Source organism: Desmodus rotundus, chromosome 7, assembly GCF_022682495.2.
Source record: "Desmodus rotundus isolate HL8 chromosome 7, HLdesRot8A.1, whole genome shotgun sequence".
Lineage (NCBI taxonomy): Eukaryota > Metazoa > Chordata > Mammalia > Chiroptera > Phyllostomidae > Desmodus > Desmodus rotundus.
Window position 1 is genome coordinate 130,723,699 of NC_071393.1, and position 24,439 is coordinate 130,748,137.

At 44.3% G+C, this 24,439-nt stretch overlaps 1 protein-coding gene across 4 annotated transcripts in view; it reads right to left on the reverse strand.

The window, feature by feature from the left end:
• The window catches only part of DICER1 (dicer 1, ribonuclease III), a 67,077-nt gene extending 47,515 nt beyond the window's left edge, over nt 1–19,562 (reverse strand). The window contains exon 1 of one of the 4 annotated variants that reach the window (XM_053927658.2): nt 18,932–19,562. In XM_053927658.2, the coding sequence (XP_053783633.1) occupies nt 18,932–19,285 (354 nt within the window). In that variant the 5' untranslated portion in view covers nt 19,286–19,562. Of the gene's footprint in view, nt 1–18,557; nt 18,875–18,931 lie in introns of those variants that run through there. The other 3 variants (XM_053927660.2, XM_053927659.2, XM_024567399.4) reach the window with 3 other exon arrangements.
• Between the last annotated feature and the right edge of the window lie 4,877 nt (nt 19,563–24,439).

Here is a 24,439-nt window from a genome sequence, read left to right on the forward strand (position 1 = left end):
TTCCTGGCAGTACATTACATTTCCCCCAGGAAAATCTGGCTTTAAATACACTTAAACGCGACGCTAAGCCAGTTTCAGTCCTTTACAGGAAGGAGCATGCCAGCGACTCCCTATCCCCTGGTTTGCCAATTCCTGCTTCCTAAAGCTGCCTCCTGCTTTGACCTATAATTCCATCCTAGACTGCCACCCAGTAAGACGTGCATTCAATAAACCAACATCACTCCCTCTTTTCTACTTCAAATTCACCTCTTTTCTAGAAGCACCATAACCAAAATAGTGAGCTGATAATCCTTTAAAATTCATTGCAGCTCCACTATTACTGCTGAGTTATCCAGATTATTTCCCTGGACAATCCTGTATAGATACTTTAGAAAGTTAACATGCCAAGTACAATGAGAACTTATTTTATGTTCATAATACAGAGACAATCGGTCACGTTTTTAATTTTAATTGATGACTATGACTTACAAACATGCCAACTCCTGTTTGATAGGCTCCTTTAACTCTGAAAAAGACACGCCACACCTGCTGTCAAGTTTCAGTATAAACCAACGAACTCAGCACACATCAGCGTCTACCCCAGCACAGGGCTGCACTGCTTCACACAAAGGCTTGCGACAACAGGCAACTGACCCTCTGGTCTCAAGGCGAAAGGCATCTAGAGCCTCCTGGTAAAAGTTCCAACTCACTCATTTTCTTGTAATGTGTCACAGAGTCTGATACGAGTAACTTTACAGATATCAATGTCCAGATTGTATTCCTGCTCTTGTGAAGGCCAAATGCACAACTACCATTAAGTCCTACAGCGGACAAAAGTGAATAAAACAGAAGAAAAACAACATGGACACTGTTACATCAAAACAGGGCCAAAAGTACTCCTGTAAACAGATGAAACTAAAAAACCGTTGAAGAGCTGTTAGATTAGTTCATAGTAATCCATGAACTAATTCTGAGTTCACAGATTACAGGAAAACAATTCTGAGATGTTCTAAATTAAAATCACAGTGCCTAGAGAGACAGAGAGAGAGAGACGGACAAAGAACACTGAGCCTGTTTAAAGCTCCGAGCCAGCGCTAACAAGACTGCTCACCCTGCTTGGCCTCTGTTGAAATTGTGGATTCATTTCCAGGTGGCCACTTCCCAGGTTATTCCAAGGAGTGAACAGCAAGGTAACTCCGAACCCCAGGAACCTCAGCTTTTTATTTACACCTGAGCTTTCCAGACTTGCCCACGGCCTACCCAAGGGAGCAGGCACCTCTTCCCCAGACTCTGCTATCCCAGAAGTAGCCCCGCGTCACCTTCTCCTGTCCTTTTTGTCTGCAGCCAGTGCCAATCGTTCCAGAAGGGCTTACCTCTTTCTCTCCCCGACCTGATGTATAAAAACACTCGCAAAACTCCAGGACTACAAACAAGCTGTCTCTCCCACCTAGCCACTGCATGCCCCAAGGCCAGTCCCACCCCCCCAGCAATGGCCTAATAAACCCTTTTTTTTAGAGACTTTCAGCCACAGAGGTTAAAAATTTTTGTTTAACATTACAAATACGCTATGGCATCCAAGGCATGATTTTAACTCCAACCAAGCCTAAATTGCTCAAGGCATCCCTGGCCCTGGATACAAAGTGACAGCTTTATATGGTTGCTTATATGGTCGTTGGTTTAAGGGCAAAATTAGAAGGAAGAGGCTAATTCTCCCACTTAAAAATAAATGGAAGAGACTCTTTCCCTATCCTTTTTTTTTTTTTTTTTTACAAAATTCTTTCTCAGTCCTTTCCAAATGTGAGTGAATCTTAAACCTGAGTCCTTCTCACTTCTCGGGAATGTTTCCTTAAGGACCGGAGAGCCAAATCTGAAACGTAATCAAGAAAAATAATGCCCAGTCTCCGAGTCTCCTAGGAAGTGATGGGCCTATTTTGCAGTGTGACTCCAAATTGCAAAACCTGCCTCCAGTGACAAAAATATAAGAAGTCAGCAGTTTATCCTGACAACATGGATGTAACGGGTTGTACCCACTGAGCCGCATGAAGGAACGAGATCTCTGTCTGCCTCTGCGACCTTCAGTGGCCAACCTGTGATGCACTTCACATTCTGGCTCAGTGTTTACTCAGTAACAAAGCTGTTTTCTTTCCTTCTACCTTTGTGGAGAGATTTTCTGGGTTGTGAGGAGATTGTGTTTCTAATTATATTTCCCCAGCACCAGCTATAAAAAAATTAAAAACTCCAATTCTCAAATAGCATGCATGCCAAATAACAAAATTCCATTTCATGGAACTTAAATACTAGAGAAATCCTACACTGTGCTGCCTGGCTGTACTGGGGAAAGGAGTTTCAAAAAAGAAGAGGGAACTCAGATGACAAACAGTTACTTAGCTCCTACCAACCACACTTTTCTACGTTCCAGTTAGAGCAGAATCCACCCGTTCAGGCTACCTGCCTAAGTCACGGTGACAGGCTCACCTGTGAGCAGGTCCTCATATACAGTCACCCCTCCCTGACAGAGGCCCTTTGACGTAGGAGGGGCACCAAGTAAGACCACTGGGGATGTAGAAAGCAAAGTCTTTTTTGTTTTTTCAAGTGTTTTTCATTTAAAACCATCTGAATGCCAGCAAGGGGTCCAGTGTCAGGGAGACCAAGGTTTATCAGACTCCACCGCCTTTCTCGAAGGTTGTTTCCTGCCCACGAGGTAGGAGCACCTGACTATCATGGAGACAAAGTGAGACCACGGTCGTAGTATTTTAAGCCTTGTGGAGAAAAAGTGCTTGCAGCACAGAAAATGCTAAGTGGCAATTTTTAAAAAACCACAGAACCATCTCTACCTAGAACCATGTTTTCAAACAATTCTTAGAGCTTTAAGGACCTTCCTGAAGAAAATCTAAGATGTTTTATTAATCCCAAAATTCAGTATAGAAAGTGTATTCTCATAAAAATTTAGAGTATACAAGATTTTATACAGTATTTTAACCCAATGAACACGAAAAACCCAAAACTTAAGTCACAAAATATAGTATATAATGTAAAATAAAATTAAATAGCTTTGTATCCACTAGTTTTCTTTAAAAGCAAAACACAAAAAGTCACATGCTATTTCTGTTGGCTCCACAGACATCACTGAAAATACTACTTCCCTTACTGTTTCTTAGGCAATAAAATGGTACACAAATGGGCAAGAAATCGTCATCACCAAATGAACAAGTTTTGAAAATAGAGAAAGTTAGAAAACACAAAAAAATTGGAAACGCCCAAAATTCCTATAGTACACAGAGTAGACATTTCAAGGGTTTATCAGCTAGTATCTGGTGAGCGCAGAGTGTGACAACACTAAGGACAGACCAAAGACTGAGACCAAAGAGAAGACAGACAGGTGACAACTTCAAGAATGTCAACACCGACCTCTTCAGATTCTTAATCACACGGACACTTCCATTTTAACTTGTCATATCCGTCATCTTTAATTAGACATCCTTGCAGATTAATCTAGCCTACAACACGAACAAAAAAAACCTCAGAGAGAAATGCTTCCCTCAGCGTTACCAACTACAATAGCAAAAAGTGCCCCTCCCACCCCATGCCCAGATCTGAATGTCTCACAGTGAATGAGGGAATGGTTTGGTAAACATGGTTCATTTTATATAACAACGTTCAACTGAGCCGTTAAAAACAATGAGCTTATAATGAACAAAAATGCTTACGTTATAGCATTCAATGAAAAAAGTAGAACATTTTTATTTACAGTAGTACCATGACTACGTCTTCAAGTTAAAAACTTATGGGGGAGGGAGGCAAAAATGGGAAGAAAATACGCACTCAAATATTGAGCATGGATTGCCAGCAGTAATTTCTTTTCCTGAGAACTTTTCTGCATTTTAGAATTCCCTACAATTTGATCATTTTATTACTTTTAGAATTGGAAAACAAACTTCCAAACTGAGACTGATTTGTATAAAGACGATAGTTTAGAGATAAATGATTCTGTTTTAGGTACTAGAGAAGAAAACTCCCTTCCTTCTGAAGCCATTAAATGCAGTACCTTTTACCCCAGTTCCTATAACTTAAACCACAGACTCAATAGCCTCCTCTTTCCTGCACTCCTCTATGAACCCAATGTCTGGGTTTCTCTAAATCTGTAACATAAATATATTATGTTTACACTGCAACGTAATTATGCCTAAAATTAGATTTGTCCAAAATTGAAGCTGAATGCAGGTCAAATACCATTTTAACAAATTCCATCCATCAAAATTTCCATATACAAAGTATCTCTAGGCTGTCAGCCAACAGCCCACTTACTGGGAATGCTTTCCAACTCATCAAAATCGCAGACACCTGTCCTTCCCCTTCTAGTTACCTATAATGCCATTCACCCTGCAGTTCTGCTTCAAGAGAAGTAAATTCTTAAATTACCACTAGCGTTCAAGGTGAGTTTTATGGTTAATGTTTGATTCCCAGTTTCTGTACTTGACTCAATAAAAACACTGTTCAACAAGTGCTAGAATTTTACTCAGTTCACAACACCTTCTACGTATCCTTGACGCCACTTAAGGCACCCACGAGGAAAAAGGGGCCACAATTTTCCATGTCAAGCGATTTTAACACCATATAACACAGACGTTTTAATACTAAAGAGAAGTCCTGAGACAACATGAGCCTGAGAGAGGCTGAGTGTGAGGTCACGTTAGGCAACGTGGAGTCAGAAAAGAAAGCACTGACACCTCCCGGCTGGGAGGAAAGCCCCACGCCACTGCTGTGTCACCACATGGTGAGCTACCGCTGGGTGAGCTGCCTCCCCTGGGCCGCGTGCGTCCCAGCCTCCTCGGATGAGCTGCTCCTTCCCGCCCGACCCTCACCCCGCCAAGCTTCCCCTTAAAGCTTCCATCACGTGGCTCCCCTCTCATCCAGCACGCAGGGGCTATCGATACGGTCCAAACCAGGGCTTAGTGATGTCTTCCTGAGTCCAAGCAAAGCGGGAAATACCCAGAAATGTAATTTCGTTAATTAACTCTGTCGAGAATAAACTTTATTTATCTAACCTTAAATTAACATGTGTCTTTGTAGGTCAAAGAAAATTTCAATTTACATACTTCCTGCTTTTTGAAGCCTTTAAACAGCCCAAATTATTTCAGTCAGTTTAATGCCTCCATCCTTGCCCCCTCCTCCTACGGAGAAGAGCTCAGGACTGACCTGAAAGGACCGAAGCTAGAGAGGCATCGATGCGAACGATGGCATTTTTGATGTCATCCACTGCACTCATCCTCCCGTCAGAGAGCCCTTCCGGGTCAGCCCCCAGCCACTACACAGCTGTCTCCTGCAAGAACGCAGTCTGACCTGACACGAACCTTGACAATGTTTCCGCAACAATTTAAAGCCCGACAGTTTCAGGTACAACTGGGAAAACCCAAAGACTCAAAAAATACTTCTCATTAGTTTTTCATTTTAGAAACTGTATTTTTATTAGGTTTACAGTCCATATAAAACTCTATTCAACATCAACTAATAAGTGTAGAAGATAAACAAAAAAAATCACCATTTTTAACCATATTAGTAAAATTGAGGCAAGAATCATTAATGGATGCTAATACTATTAGGTAATGACTATAAAAGAATATTTACAACACCTTAAAATATCTCTGCACAGATTGCTATTTGAAATGGAAATCGAAGTTTTCCACTGGAAAACCTGACAGATACCACTTTAACTTACCCCAAGTGACAAAGTTAACATCACCAATATTGGGACCAACTGACAACATGTACCTCCTAATGTGATGAACTGAGAAATATCACGTATGTAGTTTTCCTGCTAAAAGTGCAAAACCTGAATCCAACCGATTCTGAAATGCATTACAAAACAATTGGCTTGTGCTCTTCAAAACTGTCAGTATCATAAAAGATAAAAGCTGAGAAACTATCAGAATTAAAGAGTAAAGAGATGCCCTGGTTGGGTGGCTCAGTTGGTTGGAGCATTGTCCCAGGCACCAAAAGGTTGCAGGTTCCATCCCTGGTCAGGGCACATACCTAGGTTTCAGGTTCAATCCCAGGTCAGGGTGCATGCAGAGGGCAACTGTCTCTCTCTCTCTCAAATAAATAAATAAAGTCTTAAAAAAAACCCCCACCATATCCTGGGGTAAGGATTAAAAAATAATAACAAAATAAAAGAGTAAAGAGACATAACAATTAAGTGCGATGTACATTCCTGGGCTGGCCCTTGTATTAGGGAAGGAAACTTGTAAAAAGGGCATAATCAGAATATGCCACCTCACATGTCACTTTGGCATAAGAGTTACTCGGAGCTGAAGGCAAGAGAGAAAAGCAGACACGGAGGAAGTCTGCCCTCCCCATCTCTGCCTGGAAGCAGGCCGCACACACCCCTTTGTGAGGGCAGCCCCTCGCTCCTCTGGCACCAAGGGGGGGACCACTCATCACTGGAGGCCCCTGGACTTAAGTCTGCATAAACCAACCTCCTCTTCCTTTAGTTTCCCTCCGAGATTTACCTAGCCACAATTTACCATCCCTAGAAGCCCAGACTCCTTTTCCTTGGTCTTGTCCCCTCTCCACAGCTTATCAGCCTGTATTAAAACAGCAAGGAGCTCTCTCCAGCCTAACTTCTCCTTTGGGTTTTCACTTCTCCCTGTGACTCTCTTGCGTGCCTGCAAGCAAAATAAAACTTTTCTTCTCCTGTTAATCTGTCCTCTGCCAGTTTAATTAACAGTCCCCATCCCCTGAACCCGAACACGGAAAGTTTCTTCCTTCCCCTATAGTAACGTAGGTAAAATTTAAATATTACCAATGTCAAATCCCCTAATTTAATAACTGTACTGTGATTATGTTAAGAGAATATTCTTGTTCTTAGAAAACATGCCTCAAATATTTAGTAGTGAAGAGTATAACGCCTGGAATGGTAAATGTAGGGAATTCTATTTTGAAATATTTTACAACATAAAGAGAAAAACAAAACTCCACTAAATACTGATAAATCAGTATTTGGCTAACAGTAGAAAACAGAACAATGGAACTTAGCCAATTTCATTTCAGAGTAGTATAAAAAATCATATTTAAGGTGGTTTTCCCCACTTAAAAACATTTGTTTTACCTCCTGACTCTTAAATTATTCATTCATTCCACACGTATTTACTGAGCAAGGCATCCCTGACGCGAGTGTGTACCATGGGGAAGGTGAGCCCTGGACTGGAGGCCAGTTTTGCAGGATGGGTAGTAACAGCACTAGTCAGGAAAGGGATGGATCACACAGGGAGCCCTGGAGACGAGAGCGCCTGCGGTTCGGGCTGAGGACACCGTGAGCCGCAGCGTGCTGGAGCCCCCGCCCACAGGAGGATGGAGAGACAATGGAACTGGTAGGACAAGCAGGAGCAAGATCATAAAGGGCCTTCTGCATGGCTCTGCGAGGATCTGAACCTCGTCCTGCCCGCTTCAAGCAAGACGTGGGCTTCTGCTTTTCTATTCTCGGTACACACCAAGGGTTCTCACCTAGTTAACCTCGGTCCAAGCACAACTAACTCTGTATCCAGGGCCCACAGGCAAGAACATCTAAACACAAGGAAGAGACCCCTGAACTTGAACTCTTCCCCTCAGAGCAGACACTCCTTTTCCTGGTTGCAAACACTACCTGTATTCCTACTGGCTTGCCTGCAACTGTCCCTGTCTGTGCACTGGGAGTCCCCTGTCCCATGAACCACCTGCCCATCGACTGCAACCCTGGCAGAACAGGACGGTTTGCCACCCCATCTCAAGCTCTGAGTCTCTATCCTTGCCTGCCTACTGCACATTGCCACCTGGAGAGCCACACATAGCTGCCAAGGGAATTTGGGCGTTCCAAAAATTAAATTAATCTAAAAAGAAAGATAAAGATGTGCTACTTGCTAAATACAAAAAAAAAAAAAATTATACCATCCATTATAGGAATTCAGGAACTCTGGGGGAAAAGCAGCAGCATCAGAATAAATGAAGCCTCCTAGGCTAACAACTGTTATTCTACTCAATTATGTCACAATGAAACCCAACACACATACACTGCAGAACAGTTCAGACGCAAGACGGAAGGAAGCAGGCTCAAAGTCAGAGTGGTGGTGGGACCCGTGTCCCACCTGTAAGGCCTCATTTCTATACGGAGGATGACAGAGAGGTCAGCTCCAAGGGCCTCTTGCTCCCTAAATAACCCATAACACATACATCTCATTCATTAGCCAAGTCATATATGTAGATTGCTAAAAAAATACCTAAGATGTTTGGTGTGGAAAAAGAATTGCATATATCAGCGGGAGGAAGCTAAATGTATCCACTGTGCTCTTCTCAAAATGTTTTAAAGATACTCCTATTTTATACTTTACACATTTTTATTATTACTTAGAAACAATCATTCAAAGAGCAATAAAGCATATGTTAAATGATAATTCACTGGTTGGATTAGTCCGAAGTGAATTTTGGTCAAAGATTAAAAATTTAGCATCCGTGCCCTGGCTGGAGTGGCTCTGTGGGTTGAGCACCAGCCTGCAAACCAAAGAGTCACCAGTTCAATTCCCAGTCAGGGCACATGCCTGGGTTGCAGGCCAGGTCCTCAGTAGAGGGTGTGCGAGAGGCAGTCACACACTGATGTTTCTCTCCCTCTCGTTCTCCCTCCATTCCCTCTCTAAAAATAAATAAATAAAATCTTTAAAAAAATAAAAATAAAAGTTTAGCTTCCAATCTAATCACAGATTTCACATACCAAGAGCTTTTGTATATCATTAGTTTTCAGGAAACTAACTCTGTCCACATAAACCATACTGTGCCTAACTGAGAGTATAACAAACCTAATTTAAGTGGCATTAACCAGTCTATTCTTCAATACACACAACAAAGAGTATTCTTTGTATTACTTAGTGATCTCTTAAAAAGTTGCAATTTTTCCAAATGGAGTAAAGTTTTATCTGGTTATTTTTAGTATGAATTATTTCCTAGTGGTCACTCAAGGAAATGTTTTAGATGAAGTGGACAAACACCTTGAAAAACACAATCTACCGAAGTTAACATCTGAAGAAACGGAAAATTTGAAGAGGCCTATACCTTATAAAGAAAAAGGAATATTAAAAACTAATTCTTAAAAACTCCAAGCCCAGATGACTTCACTAGTGGTTCTTCTAAGTGTTTGAGAATAACTCCAATGTTAAAAACAAACTCTTCAGGACAGAAACAAGAGAGATTACTTCCCAACTCTCACAGAAACCAAGCACAAAGCTGACACCACACCCAGCAAGGACAGTGAAGTCACAGTAAAGTGAAAGGACAGGCCCGGCTCTCACACCGAAATCATGAACATCCTGAAGAAAATCCTAACAAACCGCATCCAGGGAACATATGAAGAGAAAAATGCATCTCAACCAGCCGTGGTTTGTCACAGGAATGCAAAGACGGCTTAACACAAAAAAAGCCAATCGATTTGTTAGGACTTACCATGACACTCGAGTAATCAAGGTAGTGTGGGCACTGGCGCGAGAACAGGCCTCCATCTGCAAGGTCAGAGGCAGAAAACGCTGTGTGCCGCAGGGAAAAGAACGATCTTTCCAGTAAGAGCCAGGCCGTGCACCCAGACGGAGAAGATGAGTCTTGAGCCCTGCACCTCGCGTCACACACAGAAATCAGCGCCAGCCAGATTACACACCCAAATGTACAAACCCAAACAACAAAGTTATTTAAAACACAGACAGACGAACACCTTCATGTCCTTGAGGTAAGCAGAAATTTCTTAGACAAGACATAAAAAGCACTAATCATAAAGGAAAAAACTGACAAACTGGATTGCATTATAATTAGAATTGTTCATTAAATTATCTTATTAAGAGCACGAGATATATAAACAACTCCTACAAATCAATAAGCAAAAGGCAGTCAAGCAAATAGAGTGGGCATAAAGGACTTCACAGCATAGGATATAAAAATGGTCAATAAACTTCATAAGCAATTAGAGTAATCAGATTATTGGGTTGGCCAGGAAGCCCATTTACTGTTAAAAATAAATAAAGGTAATTCGGTCAGCGTGGGGGTCGTACCTGGGGGAGGCATTAAGAGGGGCTGACGGCATACTGGGCCTGCTTGCTCCTTGAACGGGCCCTGGCTGCAGGTGTGCTCCCTTTGTGTGTCCTGGGGATTTATGCACTTGCCTGTTTAGCTAGTGAAACTAATGTAATTTAAAGTTTATTTTAAAAGAGAAGAAAACAGCCCTGGCTGGTGTGGCTCAGTGGATTGAGCACCAGCCTGTGAAGCGAAGGGTTGTGGGCTGGATTCCCAGTCGGGACACATGCCTGGGTTGTGGGCCAGGTCCCCAGTAGGGGGCGCGTGAGAGGCAACCACACATTGATGTTTCTCTTCTCGTCTCCTTCCCTTCCCCTTTCTGTAAAAACAAATACATAAAACCATTTTTTAAAAAAGAAAAACTTATTTTTAAAAAAGAAGAAAATAATCCTTAACACAGTATGTAAAAATTCTTCTTTTACCACAGTGGGTATAAAATAGCAAAAGCTCCCAGAGTACGAGGGGAAGGGAGAAGACTTTACTGAGCTTTTAAATTCCATTATCTGGTTTAAAACTGTCCTCAAAACAACACTAAGTATCATCTCCACTTTACAGAGATTTAAAATAACTTATCAAAAGCCATTTGACTAATAAATGAGAAAGGTGGAATTCTACTTAAAATTTTGTCTGACTCCCTTATTTCCACAATGTACACTACACTATGATCTCAAACGAGGTATCTATTTACAATGACATGCCGGTCAAAATAAGCTGCATCTGGGTAAGCGCCTTTCGATCTCAAGGGGTTGAAAAAGAGTGGATCCAATTTCAGATGAGAGGCAAAATAACTGAATATTTTATTTTTAACTGAACCTGCATAAACATATCTAAGTAAACATTGCTTTAATTGTGAAGCCTTAACAACTGAAATCAGTCCTGTCCACTTAGGTTTCTCTCGGTCTCGCTAGTCTAGACACACAGGTGCTCCATAAATACACAATAACTGACTACATGTCTCACCATTTTTCTAGTGTTTTTACTCCATTCAGTTGCGGACTAAACATGGCTTCCTGTTTGACACAAACGCTACATAATGACTTCTTTCCCCAGCGAATGAAAAGTTCTATCATAAGAGATATCATCAAACAGGGGGTTCAGACACAGTAAATCAAACCAGATAAATTAATTTTACACAAACTATGGGGCAATTTTTTTCCTTACTCAAGACAAACGACACAGTAGGCACTTTGCGGAATGTCTGTTTCTTCGGTCAGACACAGGTTTCACTGCGTGTGTGTGTATCGGTGCTAAAGAGGCTTTAAAAATTATTTATTTTCCTACTCTTGGTCCAAGTATGGACCCAACTCATATGTTAAAAAAAAAAAAAAAAAAAAAAACCTTCCAAATTCCCCTAATGTTCAGGAACAGGAAGAGCTACCGGTTTTTACAAAGATTGAGTATAAAACCAACATTCTCCTTAAGAATACTGTTCATGCAGCATGGGCAAAAGTAGGTTTACAGTTGTTTGTGTGGAAAACAATGAAATTAATAAATAATAATAAAAGAATAAGTTGTTTCACGTACTGGCAACCGTAAACCTATTCTGTCCCACCCTGTATGTTGGTGGAAACTGTACAAATGTTTCCAGAAAAGAATACTGTTCGGCGACGGCTTACTGTTGGAAGACGCGCTGGAAACCCAAGCCCGCACTTCACATAAGCAACACAGAATCACTCCTCCTAGGGCTCTAGCACAGCCGCACGCGGGAGCTGCAGCTTGCCCGCTGCGGTTCCCTCGACATACGACATTAAATACCCAGTTTAGGTTGTTCTGTTCTTTGTCCTTATTTTTTATCAACAAATTTCTGCATTTCCCTTAGAACACCCAAAATAATGTTTGGTATAAGTTAATAATCACTTAAGTTTATTATATGTAACAGGTACGTATAAAGATTTAGAAATTGGGTTTTTTTCCTTTTCATGTTCAGCTACACAAAACTGAAAAAGGCTATGTCATCTCACTATAGTGTTATATATAAAATAAATGCTTCTAAAATTAAAACACCAGGTAACTATTAGGCACTTTTCTTCTCAACGATTGTACCGGAGCCTCTCACCAGGGCACCTGGGCCCCGCCGTATCCATCAGACAGAAAGCATTAAATACTTGCAGAGTCTCATCCGCTAACAAACGTGTACTAAGCCACACCAGATGCAGAGCTAGATGATGAAAAGACGCAATTGTCTCAGGAAGATTCTGCCGTCCATTCAAGGCAAAAATCTGACTTTATCTACTTTTTAAGACTACTTCCCAGGGTTTTTATCCTACATTTCTTGCTCAGAACACCTCTCAATTCCATCATGTCCTTTCTTTTCGCCACTATATACAAACCTGAATGCTCAGGCAGTCTCTCTTTTTCACATCTAGTATTTAGTTTAGAATCTCAGCTTGAAATAGAGAGGTACCTGAATTACATGGATGCTTCAAAGATCACTGATGATAACATATGCTGGAGACTTGTAAATGTTCTCATTTTATAGTGAGAGAACTAAAGATAAGTCTAGAAAGGCCAAGGCAGCCTTCCCTTAACGCACAGCTAGTTAGTTAAGAGTGAAACCGAACGAGAACACAGATTTCTCCACTGTTCATTATTTCACACTGTTCATTCAGTCCCGACCGTGTGGACCTCATGCCTCCATCACCCAGAATTCTGTCGTCCTGAGGGAACTTATTACTCATCGTTACCTGTGCAGACATAACCTAAATGCAGCGTGGATGGAGAGGGTCCGAGGGAATCCCTGTGCCCCCTATAATTTTATGTAAGATTATGAGTACGAGTACGTACAAATCAGAAGGCTCCAAAGAGTAAAATCCATCGGCCACATCAAGTCCATGCGACACCATAAAAAGCTTACGCTGGCTGGAAATGCAGATTCAAGGACGCCATGCCACGTGTAACCGAAGAGTGGTTAGGTGGGGAAGTCAGCGGTACGCAAGGCACTGCTCCGCTTGTCACTACGTACCAACCGTGTGATCCAGCACAGACGGCCCGCAACACAGGGGCTGTCTGGAAGCTGGGCTCTCAAGCCCGCTTTTCTTTTTCATCTCCCACTATAAATACAGACACACACCTCAATATTAATAATTTCAGGGAAAAATACCATCTGATCAGTTGAAGAATATAGCATGATTTTTCTGTTTAAATTTTTTAAAAATCAACTAAATTTTATCAAATGGTAGTTATGTGCTAGAAATCAGCTAAGAGTTTAAGAAACTGATTTTCTCAAAACTTCCAGAAGTAGATACTGTTATTATGACCAGTTTGCCAATGAGGAAGCTGAGACTCAGAGGCTGCCATGCCTGTGTTCCCCAGCTATAATCCCCAGATTATAATCCCCAGATTATCTCGGGATTATAGCTGGGGGTTCTGTATTTGAACCCTGGTCTCTCTGACACCAAAGACTTGATCTTAAACATCTCTATAATGCTGTTATAAAATGTTAATATTTAATTCTGTGCAGTGGGAAAGGCTTAAGATGCCACCGATCAGAGCTCCAGGTGAGTGACGGCTGTGCAGCAGGATGTGTAAGAGGGGCCTTCAAATCAGTGGGCTCGTCACGTTGACCTTGGCCTCCTAGGCTGTTACCAGTATAGAAGGGAGACAGAAACCCTGGAATCTCAAAATATCAGGTAAGTCTACTGCCTTTTTCCCCCTTCAAATAGGGCTACTGATCTAACTTCTCCATTAAAGAAGCTTTCCCTATCATTTCAAGATCAGTTTTCAAATTGAGATCCTTCTTTCATTATGATTTGCTGGCATTTTTTAACCCCCAAAAGAATTTCTAAATGTGTGTTTAAAATCCCAACTTTATTACATATATTGAGCTGTGACCTAAAAAAGAACCACTGCAACTATGAGGCTTAGCCCACTTCAACGATGAGAAAGCCTATACTACCAGTAAAACCCCCCATTTGTATAGCAATTTTCTTCTACGAAGTTCTTAACACTTCTCTCAGTCCACAATGTTTCTATGCAACTAATTATACGCACCTCATTAATGGAGAAGAACCAAGCAGCATAATTTGTCTGAAATCAGAACAGTAATAATCCTTTTAAAAGCTTAATATAAAAGCAGTGTTATTCTCCATAAACCTGTGTTAGCTTCTAAGTACTTAAAAAAGTAATACAAACTAATTTATTCACTAAACAAATCTGAGCACCTTCTGTATGCCAGGCACTGTTCTATTCCACCCTTATCCTTCTATAAACCTTAACAGACATTTAATGTCACCGTAAGTATCGAAAACCAAAACATTAAGGACAAAATTCAAGTACTTCATGTCTTATTTCTATTAAGTCTCATAGACATCCTCAGACAATGCTTTCTTGTGGCAACTTCTTAGTCATTTGACATGTATAGCAACTTCACATATTAAAGGTGAACCAACAATGCATGGACGATTTTAGACATAAAGAGGAAAGTCACTCTCTACTCAGACTTTAAAAAGGCCTTCTGATGTTACTGAAAGCCTCAATTTCATCAGGTAGACCTCAAAAACACAGCTGACCCTTGAACACCACCACGAGGCTCAAGGATCCACTTACACGCGGGGTTTTATTCAATAAATACCGGTACGGTTTTCGATCCACGGTTGCAGAGGGCCATCACATACGGGGAACTTGAGCACCCGAGGATTTTGGTATTCGCAGGGGGTCTGGGGCGGGGAGGACTGGTCCAGGAACCGATTCTGTGCTGAGCGCGAGGGACACACAAGTTTTTAAGAAATCAAAAATTACATGTAGATTTTCGCCTGGGTGGGGATCAGCACCCCTTACGCCCCACGCTGTTCAAGAATGAACTGCAAGGCGCCCTCTGAATTCACTTGTTGAGTACGCACAGCCACACGAGCAGCCCTCCCTCTTAGGTCAGCACTCATCCCTGAAGACAGGCAGAGAGAGCCTGGAAATTCTGTCTGCCGCACCGCCCAGCATCAAGTTCACTGTGAACAGGTTACCACTCGGCACCCGTCAAAAGCCTGAATCAGATAACTGGTATTTCAGGGGAATCATCTGAAAGATAAATGAACTACATCTAATAAATCAAATCACCAGAATGACGTGTATAACTAAAACTTTTTTATTATGCCTGAGACTTCTATCTAGTTTCTCTAAAACCGCATGTGAAAAATGTTTTTCATTTGTAAAACATTCTGTCCTTATATTATTAATGTCACTTTTGTAAGATTTCAAACAATTGCTTATTCATCATACAAGAGAAAAGTCTTTCTCCTGGTTAATTGGTATACTTCCTTTCATTAATCAATGCCAACTATAATTAGTGCTGTTTCCTCTTTTGCTTTGACTAATACTTAAATAAATAAAAAAGCCTTCAGTTACAAGCAAATATCGAACTGTCCTTGCCCTAAGCTTCTTATCTACTCTCTAGTCCCCTCCACACCGTGCCCCTCAACCGTTACCACCTGCGGTCCTTTCAAACACCTGTTACTGTTAACACCGTCTCAAACCCTTCCTCAAAGTAGACAGATAATAAAACAGACCGTACATCCACCGGGCTTTTAGGATGAACTAAACCTTGCATGTCCAAGAAAGCAAAGCCCACGGTAAACGAGATAAATCACTCGGCTCCAGCTTACTATGTACACAAGTTAAACCCAGACCCCACCAGCACCGTCCTCCGGCATCCGCGAGGACAGCCTAGCTCCATGATGGACCAACGGACTAAACTCAGTTATTTCGAGTGCCCGTTAGCCAGACACTGACAGGAACTGCAATCATAAAAATGAGTCAACCCTGGGCCTCAAGGAGATTAAGTCTTTATGACAAAGAGGAACCATTTGTAGGAAAGTCAACATCTGGAAGAACCCTGAGAAAATTCGTATTACGATAGATTCCGTGTCCAGTGTTTTGAAGATCAAGAAACAATGGGACCACTTTGGGGCACACACCCGTGAGAAATGGAAGCAGGGACTCACACAGGTATTTGTACCCCTATGTTTGCAGCAGCCCTACTCACGAAGCCAAAAGGCAGAAGCAACCCAGGTGCCGACCTCTGGATGAATGGACAAGTAAAATGCGGGTGTGCCTAGACCATGAACCATTATTCAGCCTTAAAAAGAAAGGACATCCTGACCCATGCTACAACTTATACGAGCCCTGCAGATGCTACCTACGCGCAGTGACAGAAACCCGCTACAGAGGAATAAACACCACGTGACCCCACTCAGGTGAGGCTCCCAGGGCAGTCCGGGCACTGAACTCGGAAGGAGGGCTGCGGGGCTGGAAGGAGGGGGAGGGGAGCTGCAGTGCAATGGGGACGGAGTCTCAGCTGAGGGAGATGGAAAAGTTCTGGAGATGGATGGCGGTGATGTCCCACAACAACGTGATTTAGTGCCACAAAACCGTACACTTAAAAACAGTTAAAATGACAGATTTTGTTACGTATGTTTTACCCCAAATAAAGAAAAAAGCCTGAAATATTCAAATAATGAGAGGTCACCTGAACATTTAAAAATGGTGAGACAGTGTTTCCTTCACTCAGCAAGTATTAACTGGAGACTTACCTACGTGTTGTGTAGGTTTTCCCCTAAAACCCACGTAGGACAGCAACGTGACACACTAGGAGAGCACCCGCCAGGGCCCCGGAATCACACCAGGGCAGCCCCGCTCGGCCACGTGCAGACTCCTGGCTCCGGGCAGCACCCCGAGTCTCAGTCTCCTGGCGTCAGTGAGGACCGAGTGAGGACGCACCTGCAACATCCTGGCACAGGACAAGGAGGCAGCTCTCACCAACAAACACTCCCCTTCTCCCCTTCCCACCAGCAACGACCACAGGACGTTAAGGCCGCAAGTGAGAGAATGTCTATTAAACATCTACCTTCTCAAGTGAAACAAACGAGCGTCTCGCAGGGCACACAGCAGCCTGGAACGAGTATCTCAATGCCAAAGACGTCCTTCCTCCCGGAAGGTAGGTAGCGCTGCACTATAAACCTAATGCCCAGCACGCAACACCGCAAAATCGCTGCCAATTAAGATCCGGAGCCACATCAAAATAAAATGTCTTCTACAACCAAGAAAATAAAACTCAGCCACGACAGCACCACTTCACTGTACAATTCATGCACCAAGCCGCAAGCACCACACAGCACTCAATCCTTACCCTTTAAGGGTGCCACGGCCGCACCAGAAGTAAAGCAAGCCCCTACTAAAATCACTGCAGGAAAAGTCTTTCTCCCCACATTAAATTTGACTAATACGTCTCTTTTTAAAAGAGCACTTTGATGCCATGAATAAACCTGTAAACCAACATTACCATTTAAATGCTTACAGTGACCATATTAAAAGCAATTTTTCATGTTTCTAACGGCAGGGTAAGTTTTATAAAATATGGCTTAACATGAAGTTCTGAAAAAACTCTATTTTTCTATATACGTGGCACATAGTACATATAATATGTACGTACCACACGTAGCTACCTAGTTTTAAAGACAACACTCAGCAAAATAACATTATTCCAGATCCTACTTCCTGCAGACATTAGTATTGTTAAAACTACTGTCAGGAGCCACCTCGCCCAGGCTCCTGTTCCATCATCCACCCTATAATATATTATTGGGGCTCTTGATTAACATGGGTATTTTTATTTAGAAATTTTAATGTTTCTATCAATACATTTTTCAACTTAGTTAACCTTTTTAAAATTGGCCTTTACTGTACGTTTCCACTACCATTTGCCCTTTTATTAAAGCCCATTAAAAAACCACATAATTTCCAAGTTACCTAACTTGTGCCCTTTCCCATTCACTGAGTGCGCTGCACTTGAAGAACAAGCAACACAAAGACGACTGAAAATCAGAATTGTAAAGATTCAGAAAATGCAAAGAACAAAGTACCTCAAGGAGCACAGACTTCAAAGCAATACTCTCATTAGATGAATGTTGTTAAAACCCGCTCGCTCCTTGGAAGAACACTCAACTTGCGTGCATCAGTAACGCGTGCCTTTCGGCATGACTTTCTGCACACACTCGCACGCACGCGCACACACATACTAAACACTACAGAGCAAGGGCTCCCCACTCATCTCCGTTTTCGCCAATCTTCAGGGTACTGAAGGTACACTACGTGGTTTGTTAGCTCTGTATGGCGCACAAAGCCATCGGGGCAGCTCAGCTTTTCCAGATAATCTACATAAATCTGATGTGCTAACTTAAACCATACACTGATTTCCCCATCAAGCTTGTAAACCCTGAAGAAAGGCTTCTCTGCAAGTCCAGAAGTTCTCGCACAAAAACATCGGAGGGGAGGGGCGGAAAGATGGCCTCGGTCACCGGTCCCCTGGGACCCAGAGCTTGGTCACCTGCCAATAAACACGAACAATCCTCCCAATCCTTCCCGGGCGGGCCCCGAAGGCTTCCTTCCCTCCCGGCCCTTCCGAAGGTGTCCAGTGACGCCCAGAGCAGTGACCGCCACCACCGCAGGTCCCTAGGATGCTCCCGAGACGCCGCAGCCGTGTCCGCACCACACGATGCGCGTAACCGGACCTGTCAAACCCCTTCTCTCCAACCACCGGGAAGAGCGCTGAGGACGCGCTCCGCTCTGTGTGCGGAGGCGCCCGCATCTCCACGCAGGGCCGCAGCGACCGCACAAAGTGAATCCAAAGCGGCGACTCGGGAGGCGCGCCAGGGCCGGGGCAGCCGCAGAGTCGGGCGGGTGGGCGCCCGCCCCGCAGGCCGCGCAGCCCAAGACCAGGCGAGACCGCACCATCTGCCCATGCCGTCTCCGCCCCGCAAGCCAGGCCGGGGCGCGGGCCTAGGGCCCCGGCGCCCACGCGGGCCGGGAGCGGAGGCGCGCGCGGGGCCGGGCGGAGCCGCTCCCCGCCCCGGACACAAAGCGGCTCAGCAGGAGCCCGCCTCACCTGCAGCACGGGGCGCCGCGGGCCTTCGAGAACCATCGGACCCCGCTCCGGCGCGTGCGTCACAGCCCAGGCCTCTCGGTGCCGCCCGGCGCCGCCGCCGCCGCCATTTCCTCCCGCTCGCCGTCGCCTCGTCCCCGCTGTCAGGTTACTCCATTCACCTGGGCCTGGAGCAGCCTGCGCCGCGCCGCGCCTCCGCCTCGACCCCTCCCGCCGGCGCCTGCGGAGACTGCGCAGCGCCCGGCCGCCGGAAGCCCGCGCACAGCCCGCGGCGACGGCGCACGGCCGCTTGGAGAATGCCACTGGCGCCCGCGCCGCCCCGCGCGCCCCCCGGCTCCGCGCGCCGCGCGCCGGCATGAGAGCCGGCCTGTGATTGGGCAGGGCGCAGCGGTGAAAGGTTAACCCCGGCCCCTCGGCCACTCAGGAGCCGGGACACGGCGGCAGCGGCCGCGGGAGCCGAGGCGGGGTTTGCGGCCCAGCGCCCTGCAGGCCGGGCGTTGCGCTGCCGCGGCCCCGCGCCGGGGCGGCCATCGTGGGCCGCGCGCCTGGGTTGTGGATGCTCGCCCCGCGCGGCGGGATCTGCGGGCTCTCGGAATTCGTCCGCATCCTTCATTGCCCTTTCTGGCGCCCACCGCTTCCTAAAAGTGGCCCTGCCTCACAGCCGTAATTGTTCTTCGGGGGGGAAACTCGGCGTCCTTTTGCCACTTGCCTCCCATTTTTAAAAGACTTTCCCACTCTCCTGCCTTACCCCGCTATAGTGGTGCAGGGGCCAACGAACGCATTTAGGGGCACAACAGACCCCCACCTCCCACCCCCAACCCCGGAACTGGGACAACCACAAACTGAGATGGAGAGAGTGGCCTCCCCCTTGTGTAAATCGTTCATTTGCAGAGGTTGCCGGCACCACGCCTTGCAGCTGTGAATTAAAATAACGGAGGCCAACTGAGTTGGCTTGAAGTAAAGCCTATTGATTTATCCCAAAATGCAGGCATCTCACCCAGAGGACTCCCCCCTACCCCCACAGGCTTACTCCAGGCGAGGGGTGGTAACAGCAACTGCATCTGCTTACAAGAATTAACACCTACTATGTGCTGCACCCTGGCCAGTTCCGCAGGGCTCCACACACAGGCCTACTGAGCACTTAAAAGACAGCGAGTCCCGATTGAGACACGCTGATCGGAACTCGGATGTATGTGCTCTATACCAAAAAATAATGTGAAACATCTCACTAATAATTTTACATTGATCACATGTTAAAGTAGTATTTTTTCATGTATGGGGATCAATGTTAGTTTCATTTGTGTCTTTTTAAAATGGGAGTGCTAGGAGAATTTTAATGCTTCCTACAGCCCACATTGTATTGCTACTGGGCAGGCTGGGGTAAGCCTGTGGTCCCTACTTACAGGGACCCTGTGAGGCACGTGCTTTGATGCCCCCACCGTGCCATCCCCTGTCTATCGAGATGAACAAAATGAATAATCTGCAGCAAGTAAACAGCTAGTGAGCCAACAACTGCGATGTGAGCCCGGAATTCTGGCTCCCAAGCCGGTGTGCCCCAGCCACCTCCGGCGCTTGCTCTCTCATCACTTACATGGTCGCTGTCAACTCACCTACACGCGGAACGTCCGTGGGGGACTAGTCAGACGCTCTCGGCAGACTTCCCCAAGAGTGATGTTTCTTCTGCGACAAGCACCGTGGGCAATGGACCTCCCCAGTAACATCCGGAACGGCTTCGCGGGGTGGGGGTAAAACTTCATGAGAAGGATGGCATCTCAGGGTGGGGATGTCCCCTGGGGTCCCCCGGCAGTGGGAATTTGTGGGCAGATAAAACTTTCAGCCCCTCCTGCTGTCCTCTCAATCTGTCAAAAGTAGCTGGGCTCCTCTGATTTCATCAATTTTAAAATTTTTTTCATTAAGTATTTATATATGGTTCATTCATCAGAAAGCATAAAAAAGTTTACTGTATAAAGGATTTCTCCCCCCACACACACACACCTGTCCCCATGCCCAAACATGTAACCACTATTTTTTGCTCATTCTTCTAGAGAATTCCTTATGGCTGTAGAAGCCAAGACATTCCCTGACTTACAAAAATGGTAGCATGCCATACACAATGATTACGTCTTGCTTTTTATTACTTAATATATCAAGAAGATGTCTATTGCAATATACACAGAGTTCCTCACTATTTTTTCAATCCCCATAACTTTTATTGCAGGGATATGCCTAATTTATTTACCAATACTGTGCTGATGGACAGTTAGAGTTCCAGTCTTTTGCAATTAAACATCGATCCATGGGGAACTGATTCAGTGTATGGGGTGAGGTATGGGTCCAAAATAATAATATATTTTCCAGATAGCTACAAAGTTTGCCACTTATTGGCCATTTGTTGAAGGGGTCACTCCTAGGCTCTTTTGCTTGCATCTGCTCACCCTCCAGTTGAACCTGGAGACAAAATCTTGTCAGGGACAGCATTTCATACTTAGTTTAGATCACTAAAAATCTTAGCGCTAGTATTTCAGCTCCTATTAAACATTAATACAGTACCGTGTGGTGTGCATTTTCTGTGGGCTAATTTTTAATTTCCCTTTGCCCTGATTGTATTCCAAATTTGTTGTTTTTTTTAATTTTTATTTTTTGTAGCACAAACCAGGATATAAATAGACCCTTGCTTATGACTCTGTTTACAAGTAACAGAAACCAACCTGAAGCTACTTAACCGAAAGGGAAGAATTCATCATCAGGATGTAGGAGTTTCTCACAAAGCCAGGAACAGGAAGGAACACAGCCACCTCCTAGCAAAGGACTAGAGGGAGGAGTTGGAAAGCTTCCAGGAACCCAAAAGATACTCTGTGTCCTTTGATTTTTGATGTATCTCTCTCTACTAATTTGTTCTCTCTGCTTTTCTCTCTACATAGGAAATTATAGCCACCCCCACGTTCAGCTAGGAAGTCAGGTTCTGTGGGGGTCAGAGCCAAACAATGAGGGTAGGGCAGCCTGAAAGTCAGGTGGCTGGGTATGTCAAGGGGAACTACACACAGAAAACCTATACTGAGGACAATATGAGCCAAATTTCTCACTGTCGGCGACAGATATAGTAGTGAGAAAAGCAAGGCTTGTGATTGGATTGGAATTAGAGGTATTGATGTGAATTCAAGGTTTTCTATATATGTATATAGCTATATAAATAAATATAAATGTATTTTAACTACCACATAAGTGAGCCCAGAACATCTTACTATGCCAGAAAGTATGAAAATGTTCAAGGAGTTAAGGAAACATTTCAACAAGACCAAGCAGTCATCTTGAAGGGGCTTCTACTGGCCAAATCTGGGACAATTTGAGCATCAAAATAAATTATAATAGGAGAATATAGTCCATGTAATAAAGCATAATCCTTGAGTTCACACTGATATTTTTTAATGAATAAATAAATGGGTAGAAGAGATAGCCCTTAGAGTACAATGCAGCCAATTAATTTGGAAGGAATGATGGAATGAGAAAAATCACCATTTGGCAATCATCAAACAAGAAATATCAATGTTTACTAAATCCAGTGGGTAGCAGCTAGACAGGGAATGAGATGTTTACATAGGTCCAAAGCATCTCCCCATAAAATTCTTCTTTAAAAAAATGAGTACTTCACAAACAGAATCTAGCACACAGCACCTTAGTGAAGCTTTCAAAGTTAATTTTTGGACTCCTAGTCAAGATGGCAGCATAGGCAGACAAGGCTCACCTCCTTGCACAAAGCATCAAAATTACAACTAAGCTATAGAGCAACCATCACTCAGAACCATCAGAAATCAAGTTGAATGGAAGTCCGACAACTATGGAATTAAAGAATCCACATCCATCTAGACTGGTAGGAGGGGTAGAGACGTGGAATGGGCTGGTTCCACGCCCACATGTGGTGGATAAAAATTCGGAAGGGATATCTTGGGAGTGAGGAGTCCCAGTCCCACACCAGTCCCCTCAACCCAGGGTTCCAGTGCCAGGAAAATAAACTCCCATAACTTCTGGCTGGAAAAACCAGTAGGATTTGACTCGGGGGAAGAAACTTCTGAGTCCCAAGCAGTTCTTAAATAATCCACACACACACTTACTGAAACCCACTCCCTCTGAGCTCCAGCACCGGGGTAGCAGCTTGAAAGGCACCAGTGGCATATACAGAGGAACGGAAGAGTCTAGCATCAAGGCAAGAGCTAGGGGACAAGTTTCTCCCAGACAGAAAGGAGAGCAGAGGCCATTGTCCCTTTTCTGAACCCTCCCTCCACAGAGCCAGCAGGTGGGTGCCTTATGTGAGACTCCACCAACCTGGCTAACACTGTTTACCCCAACCTGGGGATCCATTGAGACTCCATCCCACCCAACTTACCAGCCCACCCAAGCTGCTTTTCCATGTGGATGAGTGGTGTTGGCTCATGCTTCACAATGTCCTAAATCCTCTCAAACAAGCAAGAGTTGGCCTCAGTGAGTCCCCAGCCCACATACCTCTTGCTAAGTGGCCTCAGGCCCAGCAGCAACCAGCCTAGATTCACAGCTTGGCTTTGCCTGGGAATCTCCAAGCCCAGCACAAGTAGCAGCCATCTCAGATTGCTTTATGGTTCAGGCAGGGAGGCCCCAGCTGAACATAGGTAGGGGGCTGACCTTGGCCTGACCACCCAGGAAACTCCAGAGCCTGCACACCTGCCTATAGGATGGCTATAGACCACGTCAGAGCACCACCACCCTGCCCCTGCACAGCTGATCCTCCACTGAGGGTGGAGGTTGGTGGTCAGTGGCCATAGCCAGACCTTGCAGCTGACTGGCCTTGATAAATCCCTCCCATTGACTTTCCAACAGTAACCAAGGCTCAACTACAAGAGGAAGGTGTACTCAGCCCATACAAAGGGTGCACCTCGAGTACCCAGCTTGGGTGATAGGGGAGGCTGTTCCATTGGACCCTACAGAACACCTACTACATCAGGCCACAGTACCAAGACACAGAGACATAGCAGCTCTACCTAATACATAGAAACCAACACAGGAAAGCTGCCAAAATGAGAAGACAAAGAAACATGGCCCAAATGAATGAATAGATCAAAACTCCAGAAAAAGAACTAAACAAAATGGAGATAAGAATTCTACCTGATGCAGAGTTCAAAACACTGTTTATAAGGATGCTCAAGGAACTTAGTGAGGACCTCAACAGCATAAAAAAAAAATCCAGTCAGAAATGAAGGACTCACTAATTAAAGAACAATTTACAGGGAACTAACAGTAGAGTTCATGAAGCCAAGAATCAAATCAATGATTTAGAACATAAGGAAGCAAAAACAACCAATCAGAACAAGAAGAAGAAAAAAGAATCCAAAAAAATGAAGATAGTATAAGCAGCCTTTAGAACAACTTTAAGAGGTCCAACATTCACATCATAGGGGTGCCAGAAGGAGAAGAGAAAGAGCAGGAAAATAGAAACCTATTTGAAAAAATAATGAATGAAAATGTTCCTAATTTGGTGAAGGA